At 38.0% G+C, this 26,352-nt stretch overlaps 1 protein-coding gene across 1 annotated transcript in view; it reads right to left on the bottom strand.

Moving 5' to 3' along the window:
* Positions 1–1,463: 1,463 nt before the first annotated feature.
* Positions 1,464–26,352, bottom strand: part of KIF20B (kinesin family member 20B) — a 42,178-nt gene continuing 17,289 nt past the window's right edge. Inside the window, exons 18-35 of the mRNA XM_074908378.1 lie at positions 25,711–25,772; positions 25,410–25,529; positions 23,637–23,802; positions 19,089–20,235; positions 17,582–17,720; positions 16,403–16,525; positions 15,819–15,879; positions 15,076–15,201; positions 14,672–14,808; positions 13,535–13,690; positions 12,292–12,468; positions 11,541–11,696; positions 9,528–9,650; positions 7,796–7,999; positions 5,503–5,580; positions 4,603–4,750; positions 2,970–3,112; positions 1,464–1,669 (exon numbers count right to left, since the gene is read on the bottom strand). Of these exons, the coding sequence (XP_074764479.1) occupies positions 1,592–1,669; positions 2,970–3,112; positions 4,603–4,750; positions 5,503–5,580; positions 7,796–7,999; positions 9,528–9,650; positions 11,541–11,696; positions 12,292–12,468; positions 13,535–13,690; positions 14,672–14,808; positions 15,076–15,201; positions 15,819–15,879; positions 16,403–16,525; positions 17,582–17,720; positions 19,089–20,235; positions 23,637–23,802; positions 25,410–25,529; positions 25,711–25,772 (3,344 nt within the window). The 3' untranslated portion in view covers positions 1,464–1,591. The remainder of the gene's footprint in view (positions 1,670–2,969; positions 3,113–4,602; positions 4,751–5,502; positions 5,581–7,795; positions 8,000–9,527; positions 9,651–11,540; positions 11,697–12,291; positions 12,469–13,534; positions 13,691–14,671; positions 14,809–15,075; positions 15,202–15,818; positions 15,880–16,402; positions 16,526–17,581; positions 17,721–19,088; positions 20,236–23,636; positions 23,803–25,409; positions 25,530–25,710; positions 25,773–26,352) is intronic.

Raw genomic sequence — 26,352 nt, 5'->3', positions numbered from 1 at the left:
AGGAAGAATATATGCAAAACAGATTGATAAGGAATTCTTTAAACAAAAGTGTCATAGAATTATATACATGATGGGTGACAGACCAAAATGCAGTAATAATCAAAATAATCCGATAGTCCAGGTAAAAACAGTGTTGTATGGTTGGCATTAATTCAAGAGAATAAAAGTAAGAAAGCTGCATGAGCAACAAGTTAGAGTGCCTGATCACTTCTGGGATTGTCTTGTTTCATCCATGTCAACAGCAGGTCCTTATCAGTGCAATTTCAGCTCTTTCTGAAAGATAATCAGTGCTGTTCTCCAAACAATGCAAAATCCATGAAATACAGTCACTGCCTGTGACTTAGGTAAATGCTACACTGATAAAACCAAAAGTGGTTTACATCTTTACTCAGTCACTGATTATAAGCTGAGACCTTACTATATATAGCTGTTCTAGTCGAGCAGAACTGGATGGTTAGAATAAAATGTCAAGTATCTGAGAGTGGGTCACTTTAATCAGATTATAATTATTTATGGATATTATAATCCCCAAAGAAAGAATACTGTGCTTATGAACCACTTAGAAGAGTAAGTAGAAGACAGTTAAAACCACACGAGTGCTGAAAAACGTTGTATTTCTCCACATAGTGCCAATTCCTTTTTTTGTTACTTCACAGAATTTATTGCAGACTCATTTTTTTTTCCATTAGAAGTTATGGTTGGTTGTGCTGGGTCTGACTGAGCTGGAATTGGATTTCCCCTATAGCAGCCCCCATGGTGCTGTGTTTGATGTCGGGAGCTGGCAGGGTGTTGATAGCACCCTGGTGTTGTGGCTACTGCTGAGCAGTGCTTACACAGCACCAGGGCTCCTCCCGACATTTTCCCCTGCAGTGGGACGGGGCGGGCGAGAGCTTAGGACACAGCCAGGACAGCTGACCCAAACTGACCAAAGGGATATTCCATGCCATAGGACGTCTGCTCAGTATAAAGCTGGGAGAAAGGAGGAAGGGGGTGTGGGTCACCCTTGGTCCTCTGAGGCAACCACCACGCGTATCGGAGCCCTGCTCCTGAGAAGGCCCGACATCGCCTCTTCGTGGGAAGCGGAGAATAAATCTGTTCTCTTTTTTTTTTTCTTCCACATGCAGACCTTTCCTTTGCTTTGCTTATGTTAAAACTGCTTTTGTTTTACCCATAGGGGTTGGTCTGTCTTATTTTCTTTCCTCTCTTTGCCCTGTTGTGAGAACAAGGGGAAGGGGGGGAAGTGATAGAATGATTTGCTGGGTACCTGGCATTTAGCTAAGGTCAAACCACCATATTGGTATATTGGCCAGCTGAAAAAAACAAACCATTCCACACAGGCATAGTTGTTACTGCACAATGGATAAGTTATGAACACTTCCAAAGACACCATTCTGTAATAATAAATTCAGACAAAACTTTTTGAATAGTATTTCATATTTAATGGAATCAGAACAGTAAACCATCGGAACAATTCTATGCATCTATATATAAAAAATTCGGAGCATAACTAAGTCTCTATTACTTCCTATATACAATCACCTGAAGTAATAGAGTGTATATATGCCTTAAGCAAGAAAATACTTCTGCAAGATTATGTAGCTCTTTTTGAGCGCAGCTGTTGATGGATGATCGGCTGATCACTTTCCTTCTCTTTGTGTTCTATCAAGATCTGAAAAAGATGACATTTCAAGAGTTACTCAGCATTTCTTCAGGGACAAAAGACATGCAGTTCTAGACCCATGTAACCAATAACATTCTTTTTCCCAGAAGCTGTTTTCAGAATGAATTTTGCCTATTATCTTTTAGTGAAGAGGTCGCCAGAACAGAGACACCATTTGAGTGCATCCTAATAAGCAAGAAATACTGGGATCATACGAAATTCCATTTTTTGCTGAAACAAATATCCAAGTCCAAAGAAAAAAGTGATCTGAAAGCAGCTCTCGCTTCTTATCTCTAATACTCATTTTGTGAAACGGGAAGTGTTCAGAAAACATATTTTTAGCTTAAATTCTGACTTTCTCAGGATTCAGTCTTTAACTTTTCCTTTCACTTCCAAGCTTCTTAGCTTCTTTTGCTCTGCATTCCTGTTATTTTATTCATCCTCCTATGGACAGCACTTTGGTTACTGCTGCATCTGTTCAGACAATTTACAGAAAAGTCAACAGTATAACTCGGTATGGGCAAATGCCCACCACAGCAAATGAAAAAGGACTGAATAGAATGAAGAGATGTACTTCTCATAGCCAGAGTACACTCAGCACTTTAGTTACTGCCAAAACCATAAAGATGGATTTCAGAAACAGTACATCAAACCCTGGCCTCTAAGGCTCTCTAGGCTGGTTTAGACAGGGCAACACAATCTAAGCACACCCAGAAGGCTATTTAAACTGTGCTTTGAGAAGCATGGAGGTATCCAGATTGTAAAGTAACCCTCTTATCAGCTGGGCATAAAAGGAATTGGAAATTACTTGAGGTGCTCACTTGCCCTGCAGAGTTAATTGTATATGCAGACCTTTCTCTTCAGCATTTTGATCATGCTATTCCAAATCTATGGATTCCTTAAATGGTCTCTATTTCTATTATCCCTTTATGCTACTTGTAAATGAACACCAACTACTGGAAAAACAAATTAAGACTCAACTGCTGTACTAAGAGGAAAAAGTAATACTCCACATGCCACAGCTAAGGTATCTAAGAATCCAAATGTGAAGATATCTCTGTGACTACTATACAGGTGATACAGCAAGTCAGCAAGTCACACACAGAGAAAACAGAGAAAATGAAAGTAACACATCAGGAAGAAAAGACCGAAAGGAGTGGTTCGGTAGAATCAAAAAAGAAGTCAGTACTTTCAAACCTCTTCTGCAACTTGACTCGATCAGGTTTGTTCTGTCCCCCAATATCTTATTTTAAGACAAGATTACAGAAATAGATTACAGCAGACAGAACGCTAACCCGCAATCACTTACCGAAGAATCAGGGATATCTAGAGGGCAAGAACTGTCACTTGAATAGAGCTTTCTCTTAGCTCGTTTTGGCTTGAGCTCGTTTCCTTCGACGCTTTCTGGTTCTGCAGACTTGGGAGAGCTTACAGTTGCCATTAGCTTCTTTGCTACAAGAAAAATTTTATCGTAAATCAATGTCTTATTGGTTCGTGAGCCTCAAAATTCATGAATGAAGGTTTAATGAATAAAGATTTATTAAAACCAGTTAAAAAATGAAATGAATGTAGTCTTAAATTTAAACATAAAAATTCAGGACTGGTATGTATTTGACTACAACAGTCTTCTCTACCTGGAAACAGTTTTCTAGAGCTTCAAATGCAAAAGCTTCAAGGACACATTTAAATAGCACCAAAAAAGTCAATTGGGATTCAGATTTCACAGGATGTTAAATCCCACAGGAATTGCAAACAGGGCTTAACTTCTTTGTCCTGACAGAAGCACAAGGTTGAGTCAATTTTCTCTATGTACTTGTATCGTTTTATCAAACTAGTACTAGTTCTATAAAGAGATGAGTGTGTGCATTTTATGAGCTAGAAGGAGGAAGAGATCCCAAACCATACCGAGTTATGCAAAAGAGGGAAAAAATACAGAACATGGTAATAAAGGTTACAAATTAGACCTCATTTGATGAAATTAAGCATTTTCAGGGTGAAATTTTGAGTAGTCTGAATTTGACTTCCATTGATAATGACATGTGGTCCTCATGGAACCACTCTGACAAATGTGGAAAATTTTAAAAATACCACTATCTTAATTTTAACTGTCCATATGGAATAGTGACTGACCTTGTTTTAACCAGCCAAATAATAGTGTCTTTTAGAATTTAACACTAGTAATTCCTAGTGCCCTCTGCTAATTTTAATCTTTTTTTTTTAAAAAAACAGTAACTCAGAAGTCATGTCTTACTGTAGAAGGAATAAAAATATATTCTTCAGTGGAAAGTCCTAGCAGTTAATTTTCCCAGGGCTATGCTTAAGCTTCATGAAATCCATTAATGGCTTCATAGCTAGTTTACTGAAGTCTTCCACATATTTGCAGGACATACCGGCTTTCAGACTCTGTAGGACTAATCTTCCTCTCCCACATACATACTTCAAAAAACATTAACACAACTTCCACAGAAAGAAAGCGGTGAGTGCGGTGGGGTGGGGATGGCTTATAGAACAAGGTCAGATCTGGGTTTGAATTCAACTCTTGATTTTTTTAGATCAGCAGGTCAAGTTTCTGAAATTGCCTTTAACTGTTTTACTGGAAGCAAGAACAAAGTAACTCAGACATTTTGAGCTTAATATTGCTTTTAGGATCAATTTATACACACATATTCCACAGTGCATCCTTTCGCTCTACCTGGCTTACCTTTCACACTTAACCTAAACTCTAGAACCATGTGGTCCTTGCAATCCAGTCAGCCTCTGCTACTCTGCAAGATTCAGTATAGCAGGCCCAGTTCAGACTCCATTATTTCATAAAGGAAAGAACAACTTGATGCAGCAGATGTGTCCATCGACAGCATATACGTTAACAGATTACAGTAGAAAAAAAGCTATTCTACAATACCCAGGTAACATGGAATAAGCCTTATTTATTCTGCACAAACCTTTAGAGTGAATAATAGTAGGAGACCTTTGGAAAAAATCTTCAATTTTTTGTAGTGTTCTATCTTTCTTTTTACGTGACTTTTTACTTGAAGTAGATTCTTGCTTTCTTAAGGGGTCTTCTTTTCTAAACAGCTGTTTAGAAGACATCTGCAAAGAAATACAAGATCATTGCTTAAATTGAAAAATTGACTTATCTTCAAGTTTAATTCCATTTTATTTGACTTCAATGCTATTTTCAAGCTGACAGTTTGAGCTTTGCTACCGATACCTCTGTTCATTAACCTAATGATACTGCCACAACAAGCAATGTAGACAACCTTATTTTACACCCAAAAGAAAAAAAATTGTCAGAGTTTCAGAGAATACATCTAAGTGCATGAGTAATATAGGAAACAAATAGTTTCATTTTAAAAAGTAGATTCAAAGTTTTAGAGTATTTCATTAAACCAGCTGTTCTAGTTATACAACAGAAGGAAACCAATGGGGAAAAACTAATCTCCTGTCCACCCTTTGAGCCTGCCTAAAATAATATTTTTATAATTGCCATGCATATAGATGACACAAACCTTAGTTTTACTTCAAAAGGCATTGCCTATAACATCACACATGTGAAGAGTATGTTCAGACTCGTCTTCCTAACTACTCAGCATGCACCATCCTCCCCTGTGACTCACTGTACACTGCAGCTAGGGCACGTTCTTGGCAAATACAGACAGACTCTCTTTGCTTAGCTTATAAAGCTTAGTAGGAAGACAACGTAAGTGTTTAAAAATCCTATTAAAATACATAGGTAATGATCAGATAGTGCTGCATAAGAACATTTGCTCCTTTCACAAGTCCAGCTTTACAGAAAAGGTGGAGCTGTGAAAGGAGAAACTGACTTCAAAATTGAACAAAACCAAACTATTTTCTTGGCTCGTAGAAGGTGAATTAGGCATGGCAGGTTTTACATTTTTGTTCTCTCTTTTCACAAAATACTAAGAAAGTAAATATGACAAATTTTAACCAGGATTCTTCTGGAAAGAATAATGATCACCTATATTAGAGAAGCAGGCACTGTTTAAATGCTGTGACTAACAGTAGGGAGGCATTGACTGGATAGAGGTAACTCTTCAAATGGAAAATAAACACTCAACAAACTTGTGGAATGGAACTAGAAATGCCTATAGTCAAACCATTCTGACATCTACTATTTTCTTCTCTCCATTATTTCCTATACTATTGTCTTTAAGAGATTAGACAAGCCAGCATACAAATTGAAATTAATAAATCTAAGTGTAAATTTAGATTTATGGTGACAAGTATGAAAAACGAGGTTGGTAGCACAGTGCCATTGTTATGCTGTCTTTTAATGACATCTTCTGCCTTGTGAAGTGGTGCCAAGAGATTTCAGATAACTGACAGCCATACCAACTGATAACAGCATCAGAAAATGGAAAAAGGATTTTATTCTTTAATTACGAGGGAGTCTCTGCAGAAGATTTGATTTTGTTTGTTTCTAAAAAAACAAAGGAGTTTTTGTTTTATTTTTTAAAAAAAATCGACATGAGCAGTATGTGGTTATTTTAGCACTACAGGTCTCCCCTGAGTCCTTAGTTTTAGTTTTAACAATACTGTTCAGTCTTAGGAATCTTAAAAAACAAACTTGTATCTTCAGTAGACTTGTAACAGTTAAAGTTACTGAATCATAATCTATTTCTGCTTGGCATATGCAACATGAAGATAAATATTTAAGAATAACATTCGGTGAATAAAACAGCAATAAGATACTTTTAAAATTAGTTCCATGTTATTGAAAAATGACTTAGCTGACTGTTATCCCATCGCGGTATGAACATGCACACTATGAGAGGATTTATAGATTGATTGGTAAAACAGTCTTCTCAAAAGATGGATAACTATGTGAGATGAAATATATTCATCTGAAGATAAGGCTTAGTACTTTTCCAGTGCCTTCAGAAGGATGGTTATTTTTGCACTTACTTTTCCAGCAGCCTGAGAGAATATTACTCTCAAAAAAAATTGGTTCAAGACCTAAGAAGTTTAAATAAACTCTGGACATTATTCCAGAATGAAATGCTCCGAATTAACTTACACAGCTTTTAACAGTTAACTTTTGCAATCCAAGTTCAACAAAATGAGTTTATTGAAGTACTGTTGGACACTAATCACTGAAGTGACCATTTCCCTTAACTACTTTACTAAGAGATTAAAAAAACATCACTTGAGAACACCTGAACAAGAATGCTAGAAAAGCATCAGGTACTTCGCTCTCCAGCTAAGACAAATTCACTCAAAGCATCACTGATCCACAAGTCATCTCCCTTATACTCACCTGTCAGCTGCAGAAGTCCTTAGAAGTACAGAGATTCATAAGCCCCACAAGTAGGGTCACAAGTATGTAAGTACCACCACAATGAGGTCTCAGGGTTTCATAGCCTTTGGAAGTGTCTTAGAAATAGCTGTGTGCTAATGATGATAGAAGTCAGAGGAAAGAAATGTGCAGTTCAAGTAAGAGCAGTGAAGATTTTTACCACCCTGAACTGCTGTGTAGCCTTAGTCTCGCACGTAAACACAGCACACTAAGAAGGCTGGTGCATATAACCTAGCACAGCTGAAGGAATTAAGAATAATTAAGGTCTACAGAAAACAGAGGGGTTCAGGTGCTCGCGCAATTAGTTCTGTACATTCCCTCTAAGTACAACAAGATCAAAGGAAACACAGACTGGATAAAAAGTCAAAGGAAATGGTCTTGAAACTCTGAAATGCATTCATTAAACCCAGGGGTTTAACTTTTAATTGCATATTAGAAGAGATTACGATTGATACCAATGGTTGCTTAAACCAAAAGAAGCAGTTCCACTGAACTGGTCTCTAATCCTGCAGATCACAGCCAGAGACAGAAGCAAATTGTAAGAGCAAGGAGAGAGAAATGTAAAAGGTAAAGAGGAATCACGTATCAGGGACAAGTGTCCAGAGTGTGGATAAATTGAAATCCATGACTATTCAACATAGGCCAGAGATCCACCACTTGGGAGGAGGCAGGGCATGGGAGGTGGGGAGGTTTAAATATTCTCTATATATGTCCTTAGGATCTCAGTGAGAATCAAAAGGATAGGACTTTAAACAAGTGATCAGAGTAAGAAATTGAAAGACTGCACAACATATTTAGTCAGTTGGTCTAGGCCATACCTCATCCATCTCTTCACTCTTCCTCTTCCTTCTTGGCTTGCGCATTTTAACAGTAACTGGTAAGGTGCTGCCGTGGTGTTTCACCTCCACCTTATTGGGTTGCAGAGGTGTGAACTGGATTTCCCTCTCTGGTTTGGGGAACCGACTAGTATTTCCATTTTCTGTGGACACGTCTGAAGAGTCGAGGACAATTTCTGAATGGTCCTGCAAATACACGGAAATTTTAAGAACACAAGTTTTAAAATAACCGAGTTAAAAACCCCTTAATACATCTCTTTCCCCAATGGATTGCAAAGTAAGCATTCAATTTTCCAGCTGTTCACTTCCAGAACACTTCTAATTGAAGGAATCTACTTCAACCAAAGCAGAGTTTAACCCTTACTTTCTAAATCTTTGTTACGTTTTAAAAAGTTAACGTTTCTATCCACAATCACAGAACTTGAACTCAGCCTGATGCTTTGTTTTCAAGCCATTTTGCTCAAGGGCAGAGACAGAGTCACAGTTTTCACAAGTAGCAGTAGTAGAACTGACATCTTAACTCTGCTGCTCCTTAGGAGCTAGGCAGTAATGGGAGTTTTTGAGAGAAAAGTATAACCTTTCTCTAGCCTATCTTTAAGGAACTCTCCCTTCCCCTTCTACACCAGCGAAGTTGTGTAAGTAACAAGGGCCAACTAGCAAGCTACAAGCCCAATTCAACCCGTGAGAGACTTCTCCATCACCACCTGTTCTCTGGAGGAGGAGCAGGCATTAAGGCAGCCTGTCGCCCACAAGCTGAAAAACTTACCTTGTACCTGCTCACAGCCAAACCACAACAACTGCAGAGTGAGGGTGGGACGGAAAAGTCAGTTTGCACAATTCTTCTTCCTCAGCAGCACTTATCTTCCACCATCCACCCAACCCTGTTTTTCTTAGCAAAACCAGCAAGTTAGAGCTGTCGTTTTCCCAGCTCCTGCATCTCTACAGCAGCAGTTTAGCTGCTGGCTAGCATACAGGAATGGATTCAGCAGCTGTTTGAATGAAACCTGAAAGACAGGCTGCTGGGGTGGTTGGTGGTTAGAAATTGCAGGTGGCTGCTGCTACTGCTGCTGCTAGTGGGGTCCCAAACAGAGCAGCTGCTGTTGCTTCTTGAAGGGCACCTTCCTCCTCTCAAAAAGGAAAATGATCAAAGCTCATGGAAAGCCCAAGGATAGTCACATTCTTCAACAGGCTCTGCTGGGATTCTGAGTGGGAATAGGAGCACCACTGCATTCCCAAGAATGGAGTTGGCTAATACAAACATTTTTCTTTGTTATTGCTACTTCAGGAGAGTTAGCAATCAAAAAGTCACACAGGAATGGCTGGTGTCATTAGTTAACAAAAGCTACACACAAGAATCCTGCAGTGGAAGAAAGCAAATCCAATTTGCCCTGCTATTACTCATCCATTTAAAAGGGTTTATATATTTGTTTCAAGTGACTTATCTAATAATCAGCCACTTCACAAGCATTGGTGAGAGGTAGGATTTCAAGAGCATGCAGCTCAAGTCAGATACAGCTGTTCACATGATTACCTTACACATCTTTTATTTCTACCAAAAGCTACTAAAATCAGGTGATCTGATTACCAAGAAAGCTATTTGCAGCATTAAAACTTCAGAATTGTTCAGACAACAGGATACATTTTCTTTCCTCTTCTGCGTTTAGCAAAACCCATACAACTGCATAAAATTTTTACATTTCAGTTTTGTACCAACCTCACTTAACAAAGAGACACTGCTAGGACATCGAGATAATGAATAATTTCCCTTTAACTTCATCGGATCTAACTGAAAATCTTGACAAAGTATAGGATTAGTCCTGCCTTGTTTTTCCATAAACTGTAAATATTTAGAACAAGAAAAAATTATGCTAAACAGTAAGCCTCAAAATATTTTTGATTTTTCTAAAGCTACAATATAAAAGCTCAAGTGCAGACAGCTAATGAACACCTGGGCTGAAAGACAACACAAGTTTAAAGCAGTAACCTCTACTCACGATGCCATCACTCACAATGCCATGTGCCCTGGCTGGGTCTCACCAACAGCCCGTCTAGTTCAGTATTCTGCCCCAAGAGCGGCAAAGGGAGATGCTATTTAAAGATAACATGTGTGATCCTGGTCACCTTGTCATCTGTTCTCTCCATACTCTCCCAGCATTCTTACCTGTTGCATTAGGGTCGTCAGAGTCTACACCACTGCCTAACCCTCAGAGTATTCATTTAAAAATGTATTTATGAATTTCTGCTACAAAATTTTTCTAATCCCTGCTCACAGTACCTGCTTCCACCACCTCCAGAAGATTACTAGCTGCTTCATATATAGGAACATGTTATTTTAACTGTCTTAAGATCATCTCCTATTAGTTTCATGAAGGGCTGCCCAGTTCTTGCAGGATTTTAGCAAGGACAGTTCTGCCTTCTGTCTACCCATCGCAGCCATGAATTTGTAAACCTCAGCCCCACAACCCTCCGGTGGCCTTAACCTCTCCTAATCAGAGTGCCAGCTTCTTAGCCTCTCCTCACAAGGCAGGACACACACATCGTCTTGATCACTTTAGATTTTCTTCTTTATCTCTTTCCTGAGAATTACCTGACTTCCCCCCAACACTCTACCCCATTCACTTCACCACCTAACAGTTTCTCACATGAAAATCCTGTTAGTAGCCTCTCCTTATTCATAACATCAAGTACTGTGGCTACTACCTTGAGGTAAATACTTCAGCACCAACTGTTCACAACAATCCTTCTCTATAACTAATTTTATAGCAAAAATAACTAATTTTATGGTGCTCTCTTAGCTGCCATTACAAAGCTATATAAAGCAATAACCACTGAGAGCTACTCTCTACTCCCTCACACATCACAAGCTTTATCTATACGGCACCAGGTGAACTGATGAAGTAGCAAGAAACTGGCCAGTCTTGTTTGGCAGCAGACAGGAAAGAGATGAGGAAATGCATTTTATCATTCAGCCCAGTTCTGCCACAAGAGGAGAGTCGCATCTCCCAGCGGCCAGGGGAGGGCCTGCTAGGAATCCCTGTTCAGCTCTCTTCATTACTAGTTAGCAATGGAGTCACACAGCATTAATTCAGTTTAATGGGAAAACTACCTCATTAAATACTGCTCATGTAGCACACAAGGGCTTGGTCAGAATCAGAAGACTCAGTGTAGGTGCAAGCCTTTTCATTTTTGTTCAGGAAATATGCAAAGTCAATCTTTTCTTTGTGTACACTTCAAATATTGTTTTGTTTTGAAGTAAGATGCAAGATACTGTTCTGTTCTTGTGAACCCCATATGGGCTGGCAGCTCTCATTACAGAACCACCTCTACTACCACAGTATAGGTGGTATCAGGAAAGCTGTTGGAGCTGAAATCCCCTTAGCACTGACGTTAACAAACAGAGATGACATCACAAATGTTACGTCTTCAAATCTCTAGAGCCTGGATTAGTTAACTAGTTTCTCCCCTCAGGTACATAAGTTTTACAGTGTATAGAAAGATGGCATTGTCTTAACTAAAGTACTTCTTTTTCTGAGAGGGAGCTTGAAAGAGGGAGAGAGAAGAATGAACAAGAACACAGAACTAATGATATAGTTAAAGTACAAGGAACTACAGAACGGGACTTTTGGGAGATTCTCCATGTTGCAGAAATATACACTGAGAAAACAACAAAGACGTTATTAACAACATATCATTAGTACATACTTTCTATAAATACAACAAATCATACCTCTTTGTTTACAGACTGATCTATTTTATCTTGTCCTTCAGGTAAAGGTACTTCTGCCAAAGACTGAAGACTTTTATGGTTAATGAGTTGTTTCAATTCCTTTATAAAGTCCTCTTTCTCAGCCAGCTGTTTCCTTAGTTCCTCTATATCAGCTTCCTCATCCTAATAAACATAGCAAAAATTGCCACAAATTGCAGGATTGGCAAAAGAAATTAACATGTGCATGAGCATCATTACAATTACGTGGTAGCATCAGTTTTAGGATTGCAGGCTCTAACAGCCAGCTGTGCAACAAAGAGCCAACAACTTCACGTATGAGTGACCTCTATTTAAAGTCACGGAAAGTCATATAACAGCCTGGGAAGATGTAATGAAAACTTTTTAAATTTACTCTAATCAAGTAGGGTTATAAGAAGTTCACCTCCCATTTGGTTGTGAAGTTCTTGGTTCTGTGAAAAAGGCAGCAGATGTGATAGTGGTTTCACATTTCCAGTCCAATCAAATCACAATCAAATGATCAGACTTGAGTGTTTCACTGAACTGCTAATTTTTTTGAAACTTCAGTTACTGTTACAAATTCAGTTTCATAAGCATAAAGCGTTTTTTTATATTAGCTGCAAACAATTTCACTATGTTTGAAATAGAGCCAAAACGTAGTGTTTTGCAGAATTAGTGAATACCAAGAGAAAAACAAAAAAAAACAACTACAAACAAATCCCACAGGAACAAGAGAGAGAGAATGAGAGAGGACCTTTCCTGAATCCTTTGCTGCAGCTTGTTTCAGTTCTGCTATCTCTTTGTCTTTTTGTACAGTGATAGAAGCCAAAGTCTTGAGCTGTACTTCCAAAGCTTCTACTAATTTATCTCTTTCTTCACGCCACTTTTGAAGATTGCTGTCCTTTTCTACCAGCTGTGAAGCAAGTCTTTCCTGAATGGGGGGAAAAAAATAGGTTAGAATTGAACACCACTTCTACAAACTATCTGAACTGTTCTGATAGTTTAGTTTTGCATAGTTAGTACTATTTTATGGCCTTGGTAGGCTTAAGAGCCTATGTAGGTCTTAAAAAGCTCACACAGAACTAGTTTCACTACAAATATACAAAAGCAAACCAGGCTTCAAATAAGAAAAAACCTGTATCTATATTTGCACTCTTTGTGAACAGAATTTTTGTCAAGAACCACCACTCCTGTTTGCCCACTTTCTGATTTTATTACTAGAAAGTGTCAGGCAAGAAAAGTCACAGACAAAGTGCAAGTAGTCCCAAACTCCTAACATCTCTCTGTACTGATTGCAGGTCCAGAATGTCGTTGCTAACTACTTCTAGATGCAAGTACCGTTTTAGATTGCATAGACTCATACAATAATTTCATATGCTTAGGAAATTACAACCTTGGTACAGCCCAGTGACCAGGCAAGGTATCCATCAGTCACTCTACTTTGAGAGTGATGTAGGAGCAAAACCACTAGCATTTTGACCAAATGCTTTTACTGGAAAGATCTGGAAAGAAGCTATTTTTGTCAACTACTGCTTGCTTCTTCTCTTCCTTCTAAAGCCTTATAGGCTTCCCACTGTCCACCCCACCCCCCTTTTATTTTATTTTAATTTTTTTGTCAGAAGAGCCAAGCAACAAATCTTGGTTTTCAAGGTATGTTTTCTCAGCTTCATTAAGCAGCAATTCATTTAAGCACAGGCTACTTACTGGTGTTTTACACACAAGAGGAAGTTTGAAGAATTCATAGCAAGGTGGTGGTGGTGGTGACAGGATAGAAAGGAACAGGCACACTAACTTCCATTACATATTACACTTCAATTTTGTGACACTCCTGTTCTTCCTTTTTCACATGGAGAAGATCTCATGTGGGCTTTGCATGTGATAAAGTGAGGGGACTTTGACAAAGGCCAGCTCCCCTCGAGCGCCCACACTGTTAACACTCGATCTGCTCTGTACGTAAAGACTTGCGCTAGAGGACTCTGAGACCTCCAGTCACTTACAATTTCTGCTTGTTGCTCTACACAACGTTCTCTGTTCTCTGCAAATTTTCTCATTTCTCTGTTGCGATGGCTCTCAGCTTCTTTCACTTGATTTATGAGTCTCATTTTTTCCTCCAGCCAATTCTTTCTATCGGTTTGATACTTTGCCTCATTCTCCTATTTCAGTGGAACCAGAAATAAAGCCATAGGCAGAGATTAAGCAACACAAAAAGAAGTCTTAAAATCCAGTAGTTTCAAAAAGATAACAGAAATACTAGCACAGTTTTACTCCAGCATATTCCTAAGTGCAAGTATTACATTCTCATTTGTTCTATTCCATTTAAAAAAATTCTTCAGCAGTTTTCAGAACTTATTATTCAGACTGGCATGTCTTCAGGGAACAGACTTCTTTCCCCCTCTAAAAAATTCTTTGGGCAAGTCACAAACACTATTAAAGTTACACCAAAGGTAATGGCAAAAAGACCCTTTTTACTATACAAATTCCCAATCTTTTATAGTGCCTTGTGGGACATGTCAGGAAACCTACCTTCAAGACTGAAAGGCCAAAAAAGCAGCACAATTTGAATGGTAAACAGAGATAGTGTGTAACTAAGAATGTCACTTTGCCTCCTTTCCTACCACAATCAAACCTCTTGTCAGACATTCTCCCACACACGACAGAAGGCACCTGAAAAGCTGCTTGGGGAAAAAAAGTCTTTCTAGTCCAAGGAGAACTAAGAGGTAAATCCTCAGCCTAAGAGGAAGGGCTTACAGGTCACACAGCAAGCACAGATTCTTTAAAGAGTCTGATTTGTCTGCCCAAGCAACTGATGGGAAAAAGGCTTGAAACAATCCAGCTCCTGACATCTGTTCAAGACAGCTACAGGAGGAGCCCAGCTACAGAGGCACCGTCCATGGCAGCACAGCACAGCGCACGGTGCAGTCCACTGTGGGGCAGCAGTGATGCTGTAGGTTACAAAGACACTGCATCCAGACGTTGCTGCACTGACACACTGCAGTTTTTAGAGGAGGTTTCCTTTACCTTAACTTGCAACATTGTGCCCTAGTTCTTGAAACTAGCAACACAAAAAAAATTCAGACTCCTAATTGAAGCTTACGGCTTTAAACCTAAGTATGAATTACAGCCCCATATTTTACCTTCAGTTCTTCTTGCACCTTTATTAATTCCTCATTTTCAGCTCTGTATTTTTCTGTGGTGTAGCTCATCTTTTGCTGCCAGTCTCTATTGCTCTGGTTATTCAGCTCTCTACATTTCTGCTTCCATGTTTCCAGTTCTAGCCAGTACACAAAATAAGGTTATATAACATACAATTTTAAATGCGTATTTGACCACATTCACATCCTTCTACTAAAGTTACTTGGATTTATCAGCTATGACCACAGAGGTACAACACAAGCCTTTAACTGTTGGAAGTTTGTTATGTCCTATATAAAATTAATGCCTAAATAACACTCAACAAATCAAAGCAGAGATTTAAAGCAACTATCACAATACGCCCAAAACAATTTTGTCTCCGTGCTCCTTTCCATGGAGAGATTACCCCAAACTAATCTGTTGGTTTCTTCTAATTTGGCTTCAAGCACTTGATCTTGTTTAATCTGAGTCTGTTCTTGTTCTTCTAATGTCATCCGCATATCTTCAATTATTTTTTCCTTTGCACACAGATCTGAAAATAAATTTACAGATCAGCCCCCATCCTAGTTACCACCATTCTCTCCCAGAGTGCCTTCATCACAAATTTCCCACATTTCCTGAGATCTAAAGCTCTATTAGAAAGAAATAGAGCATCTCTGCAGAACTTTCCAAATCCAGAATTCTGAAGTGATTCTCATCAGCTTGACTTAGGTGAGCATTTCAGAGTTAATGTCAGACTAAGGCTTGTATCATATGAAAAACTAACTATTGTTCCACTGCTAAATGTTTATCAAACCTGCAAAAACTGTTATCATGCCAGTTCATGTTTCAGTGTTTGACTTTGTTAACGTGGCCAACTAAAGTGGCAAATAAATACCAATATCTAGTAAATTACCACTGATACAGCAAATCCAGTTTTCTTTGGGGCTTATGTGTCTTACTCTAAGACTGTTTCTTTGCTTTCAAATATTCCTGCTAATAAGGATTCAATAAAAATTAGTTCCTGACTGTAACATTTCAATGCCCAGGTTGGAGTTTCTCAGTATTTTAAAGTATAAATATGTAAGACTCTCCAAATTAGATGACATCACAAATTATTATGCTGCCACTCTACACCCAAAAAATAGCACAACGAGGGCTTTTTCTGACCTTTACATGCTTGCTCATACTGTTTGGAGACTGCTTCCAGCTTCTCATTATTCAACTGCTCCTAAATATCACATTGAAAGTGAATCAAAGAAAACATGTCAGAAACATGTTGAAAGAAACAAATATACATGCTGGATTAGCATTTATTATTATATTTATTATTATTAATTAGCATTTATTAGCATGTAGCTTCTCATTCTGAGCTTTTAAAGTATTTAAAATCAAACAGATGAGAATAAATAAGCTTTTAATATAGTGAAAGGAGCATTCAGGCTGACTTAAAAAGTGTTTAGAAGACATTACTACTAACATATCTAAGTGTCACTCATCAGAATGAGGGTATCTGCAGGTATTATGTATGTATTTACTAGGCAGATTACTCTATTTAAAACAATTTGCCTATGTCCTGCAGTGAGAAGTTCTTCAAAACATCTTTCATTCATCCATTAAGACTAATTTCAGCTGGCTACCCTTGTTTTTACCCCAATTTCTGTAGGCTTTCTCCTGTTGGTTGGAAAATTTGCCTCATTACTGGATTAGTTAAAAAAATTAAAAGCAAGTAAAATTTTAAAAAAATATAATACCTTTTTAAATTGCAAGATTGTACGCTGTTTCATCTCTAATTCTTTACTAAGCTGGATTTTAATTTTCTGAAGTTCATCAACTTTATTCCTCAGGGATTTCTCCTCCGATTGCATTGCACACACCTGTAACAATGCACAAAGACAGCAAGCAAAGCTAACATTTAGCTATAAGCCTTTTACAAGCTCTGCAAGTTATCTAAATAAAAAAATATTTTAATCAAGAATCAAGTATTTGCAAACATTTTTGCTAAATTTCAGGGGCTAGAAGTGTACTATACTGTACATCCTTCCTAGGGAACAATTTTCACCATAGAATAGAGCATTAAGTTTGGCAGGGAAAAGAAAAACAACAAACCACACCACCAAAACCAAACCACCAGGAAACAACCTAATCAAACTACAAATTCAGTTGTCCTTTAAAAAAGGAAAAAGTGTTTCCTGACATGTGATCCCATCCACTCCTTGCTACTTCTCAAACGATTATACATTGCATGTTGAGTAGGGAAAATGTCCTGAAATGTCAGGCTGCTGGGGAAGACATTAATACTTTTTTAAAGCTTAACTTGCAAGCCCAAACTCTTGCAATAGTCATCTGGATTTTAAGTTCTTGCGATATCCCATGAGGTTCTAAGAAATCCTACTGCTTAATAACTGAATACTAACAATCATCATTAGTAAAAGCTATTCCATTTTTTCATTTCTTTTCCCCAAACTTAATAGACAACATCTCGGATTTTAAAAAGTCTCTAGAAGTTTGTGCTTTCCTTTTCCAGTTAATCCATCTTTTCCTCCCAGAGATGACATTTTCCAAGAGTCTGCATTCTGAGGCTTTGAAGTCAGCACAAGTAACAACATAAGGCTACTGTTGTTACGAAGATCACTAAGTCCTCCTCCATAACCAGGTAAGCCTACTTTTGACAAGCCTTTTTTCAAGTGTATTAACAAAATTTACTTCCCCCCCTTCAATATCAGTACTAATCCACGTTCTGACATCCGCTCTTATCTTTACCTTACAGCTCAATGGCAAGGTCACTTAAGCTTCACTCTAACTTGATCACTGAACTCAGCCTTATTGTGAACCACTTTTAACAGCTGTAGCTTGAGACTGGTGAAAACAGGTTTTACTAACAGAACCCCAAACAAACTTGCAGAAGAAACATTTGGCCTGTGGTTACAAACCTGGTTTTGTACTTGCTGAATTTGTTTCTTGGCATCACAAAACTTCTCTTTCAAATCTGCATATTCTTCCTCTTTCCTCTGCAAATCTTTTTTCAAATGCTGTACAAGGGCAGAGCTCTCAGAAAGATTTTTACGTAGCCTTGCATTAGAAATTAGAGACATAAATAACATCAGTGTTATACATCTCAAAGAAACAGCTTTTACACATTAACTCAGGCTCTTTGATGGCTGGTTTTATTCATGAAGAGAATGGCAGATCTAACAGCTAAATGACAAACTATATAATTTTACTTCTGGATTTCAGCTACTTATTACATAATCCTGAAGTAACAAACCACTCAGATTCACTCTTGAACAGTGTGATTTTTTAAAATTATTTTTTTTAAGCACGGTAGTAGAGTAACCATTTCTATGATTAGATGTCCTTACACAGTAACAAAAGGGACAAAGTTAATATCAATTAATTTTAAACTTGATATTTACATCCCAGCCCTTGTAAGGATCAAAATAAATACAAACTAAAAGAAAGTAAAAAAAAACATTTAACAAGTCCTGTTGTTATTAAGTGCTACGAAATAATTAGGAAGTTTAATGGGATTATTTTTAAATGGTCATATTTATTTTAAAAACCTTACAGTAAGTTATCTTGGATTTTTACTTTACAATTAACTAATAGAAGATTTCTTAAATTCTATAATTAACAATACAAAATAAGGTCTCACAAAAGGAAAACCTTTCAACATTTTACAAGCACAGGGTCAGGGATCCCCAGACCCTCATGCTAAACTGTGTTTTAGAGTACACGCAGCTGCCCACCGTTACTGCAACTAAAAGAAACCCCAGTCAGAAGGGCTACATGGCATCTTAAAGCCATTTTTACATGATCCCAATTTCCTTGCCACAGAGCAAATACAATCTCTCAGATACATTTAATCTCTTATTTCTTAAAGATTTAAAAAGTAGAGGGGGCTCGGGAAGTTCTACTCTCCTACACGCATTATTCCTTCAAGATCTTATAGTATACTGTGTTCACCTAGAATAGCTATTACCAAAGCCAGTTGTTTACTGTTTAATTACTAGGCTTTTTATTTTTTCCTTTCTTATTTTCCTTTTTACCATTCAGTCCTTTCCAAAGAAAACACTGCCTGCTTTTATACGTGTTACAGGATATAACATTAAGCGATGTAATTTCCTCCAAAAAGGGTATGCAACATAATACTATTAGAAATTCCCAAATAATCCAGCATTTCCTGTTTCCCCCTACAAGAGTTCTGCATGATTTGGATCTGTATTTCTGAAATACACAAACAGGGGTGGAAAACATAGCTAGCAAAATATGCAAACATAGAGATTAAGTAGTGTAATATTAAGAGCTCTTCACCAGTTTGGTTAATAAAGTTGACAAACATGCAAGTGTGTTATGTCAAAATAAACTGATGTTCACAGAAGATAGTTTTAACTTGAGTCTCCTCTCAAAGGGCTAGGAATTCTCTCATTATTTACTTACAATTCTATAATTTGTATTTGCTCATCTTCATTTTTCTCCTTTTCTTGAAGAGTGTGTTTCACGTTTTCCAAGCTGTTCCTCAACTGCACAACTTCCTCCTTTAGATCTGCTTTCTGATCGTTTAATTCTTTCAGTTTTTTGTCTGAATTGGCACATTCCTCCCGCAGAGCCTCTGTATCAGTTTCCAGATTGTTAATAATAGAGATTTTTCCTTGAAGTACTTCTTCTAACCGTTTTATGATGACATCTTTAGTTCTAGAAATATCCAAAACGCATTCAAGCTCTGTTATTTTTTCCTGGTAGCGGGCTACTTCCTCTTCAAGCTGTGCAATTACTTCCTGATCCTCTACAGCCTGGTGATCCTGCTGATCTTGATTTGCAGCCTCATTTAACCTTATTTGAAGTTGATTATTATAATTCTCAGCATCATCAAGTCCCTGCTTTAAGTCTTCAACTTGTTCAAGTAGTTCTTGAATCCGCTGACTTTTTTGTGAAGAAGCCTTAATAATATTTTTGCATTCTTCCCAAATGCTTTCCACACTGCAATGAAAGGAGTTCTCCTGTCTCAGATCTGCTGTGGAAGCAGTTTGGGACTCCAAGCATACAGGACTCATTAGAGCTCTGTCTAGTTCATCTTTCTGAGAGTCTAAGGAGTCTTCTAGATGAACGGAATCGATATTCACAGTGTAAGACTCTAATAGACATTTATACAACTCATCTACTTTGGACTGCATTGTTTTAGTTAGTGACACTTTATAAATTATATTTTGTTTAGCACCTTCTACTTCATTATTTAGCTGAATAATCTTTTCTTTTTGTTCCCTATTGATAGTTTTCTGTTTCTCCAATTCCGAAACAGTCTCCTGATAGTTAGCTCGACACCGCTGAAGTTCTTCATCTAAGCCAGAAGCCCTTTCTTCAGAAGCAGAGAGCTTGAGATTCAAGTTTTTTATTTGCCCACTGAGCTCTTCTTTTTTGTTTTTTTCTCTTCTGCATTGTTCTTCAAGTGCAGCTAGCTGCCCTTCCAAGGTTTCAGTTCTTTCCTTCAACGCTAGGATTTCTGCAGAGTTCTCAGTTTTATTTGTTGTCACATACTCAGTTCTCTTTTGGTCTAGAGAGTCATCCTCCCGACTCTCCTTCATACATCCTGAAAAAAATCCAAACCCCACAACAACAGTTCAGGATGATTCAAATCAATAGTACAAGTCACTAGCACTACCAAATAGCAATTACTATATGGAAAATGGTCACCATCTGAAAGCCACCCCCTTATATCCTATGGCATTTTGAAGTCCTGAAGTAAAGACCCTCTGAACAGTCTAAAATGCAGTAGGTGCCTCTTAGGCTTATAGACAGTTTGCAGCAAGAGGCGTTCAGGAGCCTTAAAGAACATTTTGCCGTGGCTCTGTTCCAGCCTTCTACTCTGCACCACTACAGAAAAATCTAGCTAGCTTTACTAATATGTAGTAATAGCTGTGAGCTCAATAACGTTCACAGTTATGGCTAGTTTCCACTTTCACTGGTTCAACAATCCTGTTAATACAGCCAATCACTCATTTTACATCTAGAAAAGCAATGGCATTGTATACTTCCCTGAGAATTTTCAGTCATACTCCGTATGTCCTTACTTTAAAAGTTCGGCTAAAAATCCTGCACAAGTTTTCTGCTTAGTGTTTGGGACTGTCTTCTCTTTTTTTTCAGTTGGTTTCTAAACTAGATAAAAGGATTACTTATGCCCACATCTAATGTGTTGCATGTAAGGTTCTCCCAGAAAGATCTACAACATTCTATCATAATCCCAAATTTCCATCAGCATTTTGTTAGCTTAGGACTGTTCCCCCTCCCTGAAGTCAAAACCTCAATTCAGGTTTTGGGTTTTGATTATTTTTAGAGGGCTCAAGTTCTACAGGACACTTTTTTCCTCCTGCTTTTCTGTACCTTTTCTTTTCTGTCCTAGTTAGATGTATCAAGTGTTCCTGCTCAGTCAGAGAAAACAGCAGCTTTACTTTGGCTTATAAAGCCATGCTTCTAAATACTACAAGATTAAAAATTTGGGAGTTGGAGATGGTTTTCTCTGAAAGCCTAGTTGCGTAGCCTCAAGAAAACATATCAGACAAAATATTACAAACTCCCACTGGACATCAATTTTACGTACTTCACTAACAGGGAGAGGGGCCAAGTATGTCTTAAGACGTATTTTGTGATCTAAGGTGCCAAGATAAAAGAAGTAGCAGAGGTTTGCCCAACAGCTATAGTGAGAAGGGTACGATGATTCATAAGAGGATTTAGAGGTGATCGAGGTGCTTTGTACTGACAGCCACAATCATGTAACAAACCAGGATAAATATTAGTGCAAGAAGATACGTGATATTCAGTGCAGAAGCTTCTTATGTAGGAAGTACTAAGAAAGGAAGAAAACCCATCCCAAAACATGGGAGGCAAGTCCTAGAGAAGAGTACAAAAACTTGAACCTCAAGACAAGATAACCTGTCTTCTCATGAAATAAGCTGTGGTCATAGGCCACTAGCGTGTCTAAATTCTACAAAAGCCATCACAAAGTACCTGTGCTCATTTTTCTATTGTACCAAGTATGTTTAACGAGAACAGTTAAATGTAAGTTTATTTAAGTTTCTTCATGACAGAGCATCTAACAACTCAGTTTTTAAATTAGATGCCTTATATTCTCAATACTCACAAATCAAACATATTTAACATGACTGATGAGCTTTCCCAATAAAAAGAAAATCTCAGCGCTGTCATTAATTGGCCCTGTTATCTAATTTCTTGTTTCTGTTATCTAATTTCTGTTTGAGAAGAGCTATCGCTTCTCTATTTTTTGTTTGTTTACACAAGCTTCAGTCATGAGATAAGAAACCTACTAACATACAGTATATCAAAGAATCTGCATCAGCTTCAGTTCTCACCCCCTTCCTGTAACATTTATATAGGCGGCACTATCAAATGGTCCTGCTAGCATCCAGTATTCATCCCAACCAAAAAAGGTAGGGACAAATAAGAGATGCATCTGGTACAGACAGAAGCTTTTCTTAAGAAGGACTTCAAATTACACTTATTTGAACAAGCTGTACAGACATCAGAAGTGCCCTAGTGGATGACACACCATCGGTTGACCCAGCCTAATATTTTGCCTCCTTTTGCTGCTGTTGGCAGGCCCAGCTACTTCCCACAAACCTTTTCTGACAGAGGACACCTGGGAATGTTGGTGGAACATGAGACATACATCCCTGCTTAACTGTTTCAGTATCTATGTATGAACCTGTTGGCTGTTAGCTTGTCTAACCACTCCTGGAATCGGAGAATTATCTGTGTCTCTCACCTTCTAGGGCAGCAAATGCTAGAAGTTCACTACCTGTGCATGAAGTGCTGTGTTCCATAAACTTAAACTGATCTTCTAGACTAAACATTCCCTTGTTCTTTCACTGCAGTGAGGAATGACAGTCCAGCATTCAGTTTATTCACCATCTGTATCCTCAGTTTTCTGTGATCATGTGAATCTGCCGAGTCCCCCTTTAACATGTTTTATCCCTCTTTATGGAGATAGATATTTTCTCATCCCCATTTTTAACCTTATTCTCTTCTTCTCTCTTATCCTCACCCAAATAATTGCCTGGAAGATCTTTCTACTTGCACCTGTTCTGCAGGAAGAAGGCAAGAAAGTAAGGGATGCAAAGGGAAGATCTTTCCTTCTCCTTTGGCATTTGCTTTCCATAGCGGTATGAGAAACTGGAGCCCAGCTCTGTCCTGAAGTCAAGGAAGAGACAGGCAGATCTTACAAATACCACTTTGTACAAGTCAGTCCCATAGAGCTCAATCTCACCAATTAATAGATTTAATGAAATGGGTAACATAAGTAGTGGTGTCCTTCTCAGTTCCACCCTTACGATTGAAGGTTTATTCACCTCATTCTCAAAAGAATGGTAAGCACACAGATAAACCAAGGAAAGCAAAAAAGACTGAAAGTGCAAACGTGAGAGCTGCACAAAATAGGTATCTGTGGACTTAGAATAATTTTACTTGCATTCAAGTGAAAAGCTTTTCTCCTTTGCCAGCATAGGCACCGTGAGCAAAGCTGGTGTGTTCACACACGCATACACACGAAACACCAAGTGTCACAGTCCGTGCTGTACGACTGAACAATCACTTACACCTCTGACGCTTGCGTAGGCAATTTTAAAAAACTTAAGCAGGGGATGCTACTTTCCCAGAAGTCCAGAAGCAGCAATTTAGTATAAAAACAACTGTTAAGAAATTAAGAACTACAGCTGAGTCTGAAAGTACATTAACAGATGAGAAAAAGCAGCAGAGAGTCTGAAAACTAACTTTTATGTTAAGCATTTTGCAGTGAACAGTATAGGACCTGCTGCCAAAGATGATATTTACATGCCAGTTACTTTGATTTACAGTTTAACATAGTAGATTTTCTCCTCACAACATAATGTCTACACTTCACCACTTTTCACTTCTGTTCTGGAATAGTAATCAATTTTTTTTGGAAGGCGCCCCGTTGAGTGATGGTAGAAATTTTACCTTTCTTTGCAGGTGGCTCTTCTTCCACAATAGGCTGACTTTCAGAGCAGCGTTTCCTTCCCACTTTCAATACAGTCTCCTCACAATTCTTAAACTGGCTGCTTTCAATCACTTCCTTAGAGTTCTTTTCTGCCAGTTCTCTTTTCATGGTAGTTACAGTGTTGTCCTGTGTTAAAATAAGATCAATTACTATGAAGTTTTACAAAGTGAGCATTTCAAAGGCTTAGTAATCTTTTAGATGCAAATATTTTAACAAATCTATCTGGGTAACCTGTATAGGGGTTGTCAGAAGAACAAGTCAGTTACAGATCAGTTACTCAAGCAAAAAGCAGGTCTACCTTCAGACTGTAAGAAGCACAATGATTTGCACTGTTTGTGCAGAAAGTAGAGCAAGAGACTCAGAAACTACAAAATGCAAAACGAGTTTACCCCCTGTCGAAAGAGTTGAGGAAATTCATTATTTGCTCAAAGGGCCAATGGTCAGCTCTACAAGTTTGTCACTTTCTTGTCATAGTTGGTAGAGCTGGGAGTTTTAACCGCCTTCAGCAAAACCATAGATCAATTTTATCATGACAGATCTGATGCAGTTTGGAAGCCTAGACAGTTCTGTCATACATACTTTAGACTATATATTTGACTAAGAATAAAGTTTCTTTCCTCACAAGCTGACACAAGGGGCAAGCCATGCTGGTTGCCAAGGACCAATCACTCATCTAAGTAATTCATTTAAAAAATAAAAAATAAAAATCTGTAGAACAGACTTGAGCTTTGTGGTCATGTTTTAAGTTTCATGCCACCAAGTCTCGTAGAAACACTGGCCAGAGCTGGGGCCTTTCTCTTGGAAGGAGCAGTGACAGGAAGCAGTCATCACAACTGTCATCACCCTGAGCATTCATGCTATTGAAAAGCTAAGGTGCTCGGAGGCAGAAAGGGAACAGAAGATTAAGTATGGTCAAAGCATTAAGTTCACAGTGGAAGAGAAAAATGGATCACAGTGCTGCCTAAGTTTAATTTACAATGTTCTCAGAACTACATTTCAAGTTACTGGGCATCAGCCTCAAAAAACCACCTAACTGCATGGTTTATTTATTTTTTTTAACCTGTATATACATGTAGCCAAGCTAGTCTTTTGGCATTCAGCAGCTAGCAGTAGACTAGCCAGCTGCAAGTTTTATTAATCACATCAAAAGCAGAGATATCCTGGCCACCCACTCTTAGTTCAAACTCTGCTCAATACGTTCATCTTATTGCTCTGCCCTAAAAAGTTTGTGTGCATGGTAGTAGTAGGTGGAACACACTGATTTTTGTTGCCAATTTACACAATCGCTGTCCTTCTCACATTAACTTCTAACTTCAATTAAATCTGAGCTTTTGCTGCAGCAAAACCTCCTTTCCTTCCTCTTCCATTCAGGCAAAAATAAAACAGACAGCGACATTATCCCTCTCTTCCCGCTGCTCAAGTCCTCCCAGTTTGAGTGTTGGGTTTTATTTTTTCCCTTTAGAGTGGGGCTCTTCATAGTCTCATCGACAGTCCTCCAATAACAACTCCAGATCACTGCTTCCAAAAGTCCTATTTTCCACAGACACCTCCGCACACATTCTGCTGTAACTTCAGTTTCAATGCCAACTTCACCTGCTGCCATTTCAAGAAAGTAGCAATTACTTACAGAAAATTTCAGTTTTCCAAAATAGTCAAGTCCATTATAAGCACAGATTTAGATTTTTTTTTTTTTGAAAAATAAGTTTCAGAAAATTGAGATGTCTAAGACTTACATAATCTTTTATAGTTTCTTCTAAACAGGATATCAAATCTTGCAGTCTCGTGATAGCATCATCTTTTTGCTCCACAATGTCCATTAGTATTTCAATCCTTTTATTCTGTGTATTCATTTTCTTAGAAAAGAAAGGAGTTCAATGTTAAAATCTTGAACTCGATGATGCATTTAGAAGCAAGATCAGTTAAGCTAAGCTTGATATAAAAGAAGTTAGAAACATACTACAACACCGTTTTAAGCTACTGAAATTTTATATTAAATCAAGTAATTTTGCACAAGTTTTTTTTGAGAAAAATTACCTCAGTTGCCTCTTTAAGCTGCTCAGCAGCCTCATCCAATTTAACCGTCTGCATTTCAAAGTCTGTAACAGGAAAAGAAGCCTGCATCAAGTAAGCAGTCATTACATAGTTTACTCAGTAATCCATTTTTCCAGATCTTCTGGTACTTGAGTAGCTTTTGAATAGACTCATTTATTTTTGTGTTGGTTTCTACTTACAGGACAATTTCAACAATTCAGGGTTTTTTGAACAGAATTGGGTCCTGCAGCCTGTATAAAATATAGATCACGTCAAGAGACACCTGCTGAAATCATATTAGGAGGTACTGATACTTTTATCTATGAACAATCCACAGAATACCTGAAAACACTGCATCAGCAAAATGTGAAGTGCTGGGATCACAATATCCCCATAAAATCACAAATAAATAATGTTGACATGTCACCCCACAACTCAGAAGTCTTCAACTGACAGTTTTAAAGTTTGTCTTAAAAAATGAAATAATCAAGGCCTCTGGAATTGTTCAACCTGAACAAACACAAAACAATTGATTATCACCTCTATACACATGATTTGGTTCCAAAATCCTGCTCAACTGGATTTTACAATGCTCAACTACTATTTTACTCGTCATTTCTTTTTTCTTTCACATCACACACACAC

Source organism: Athene noctua, chromosome 5 (genome assembly GCF_965140245.1).
Source record: "Athene noctua chromosome 5, bAthNoc1.hap1.1, whole genome shotgun sequence".
Taxonomy (NCBI): domain Eukaryota; kingdom Metazoa; phylum Chordata; class Aves; order Strigiformes; family Strigidae; genus Athene; species Athene noctua.
The sequence above is the reverse complement of the archived record's forward strand: the minus strand, read 5'-3'. Positions and strand labels throughout refer to the sequence as shown.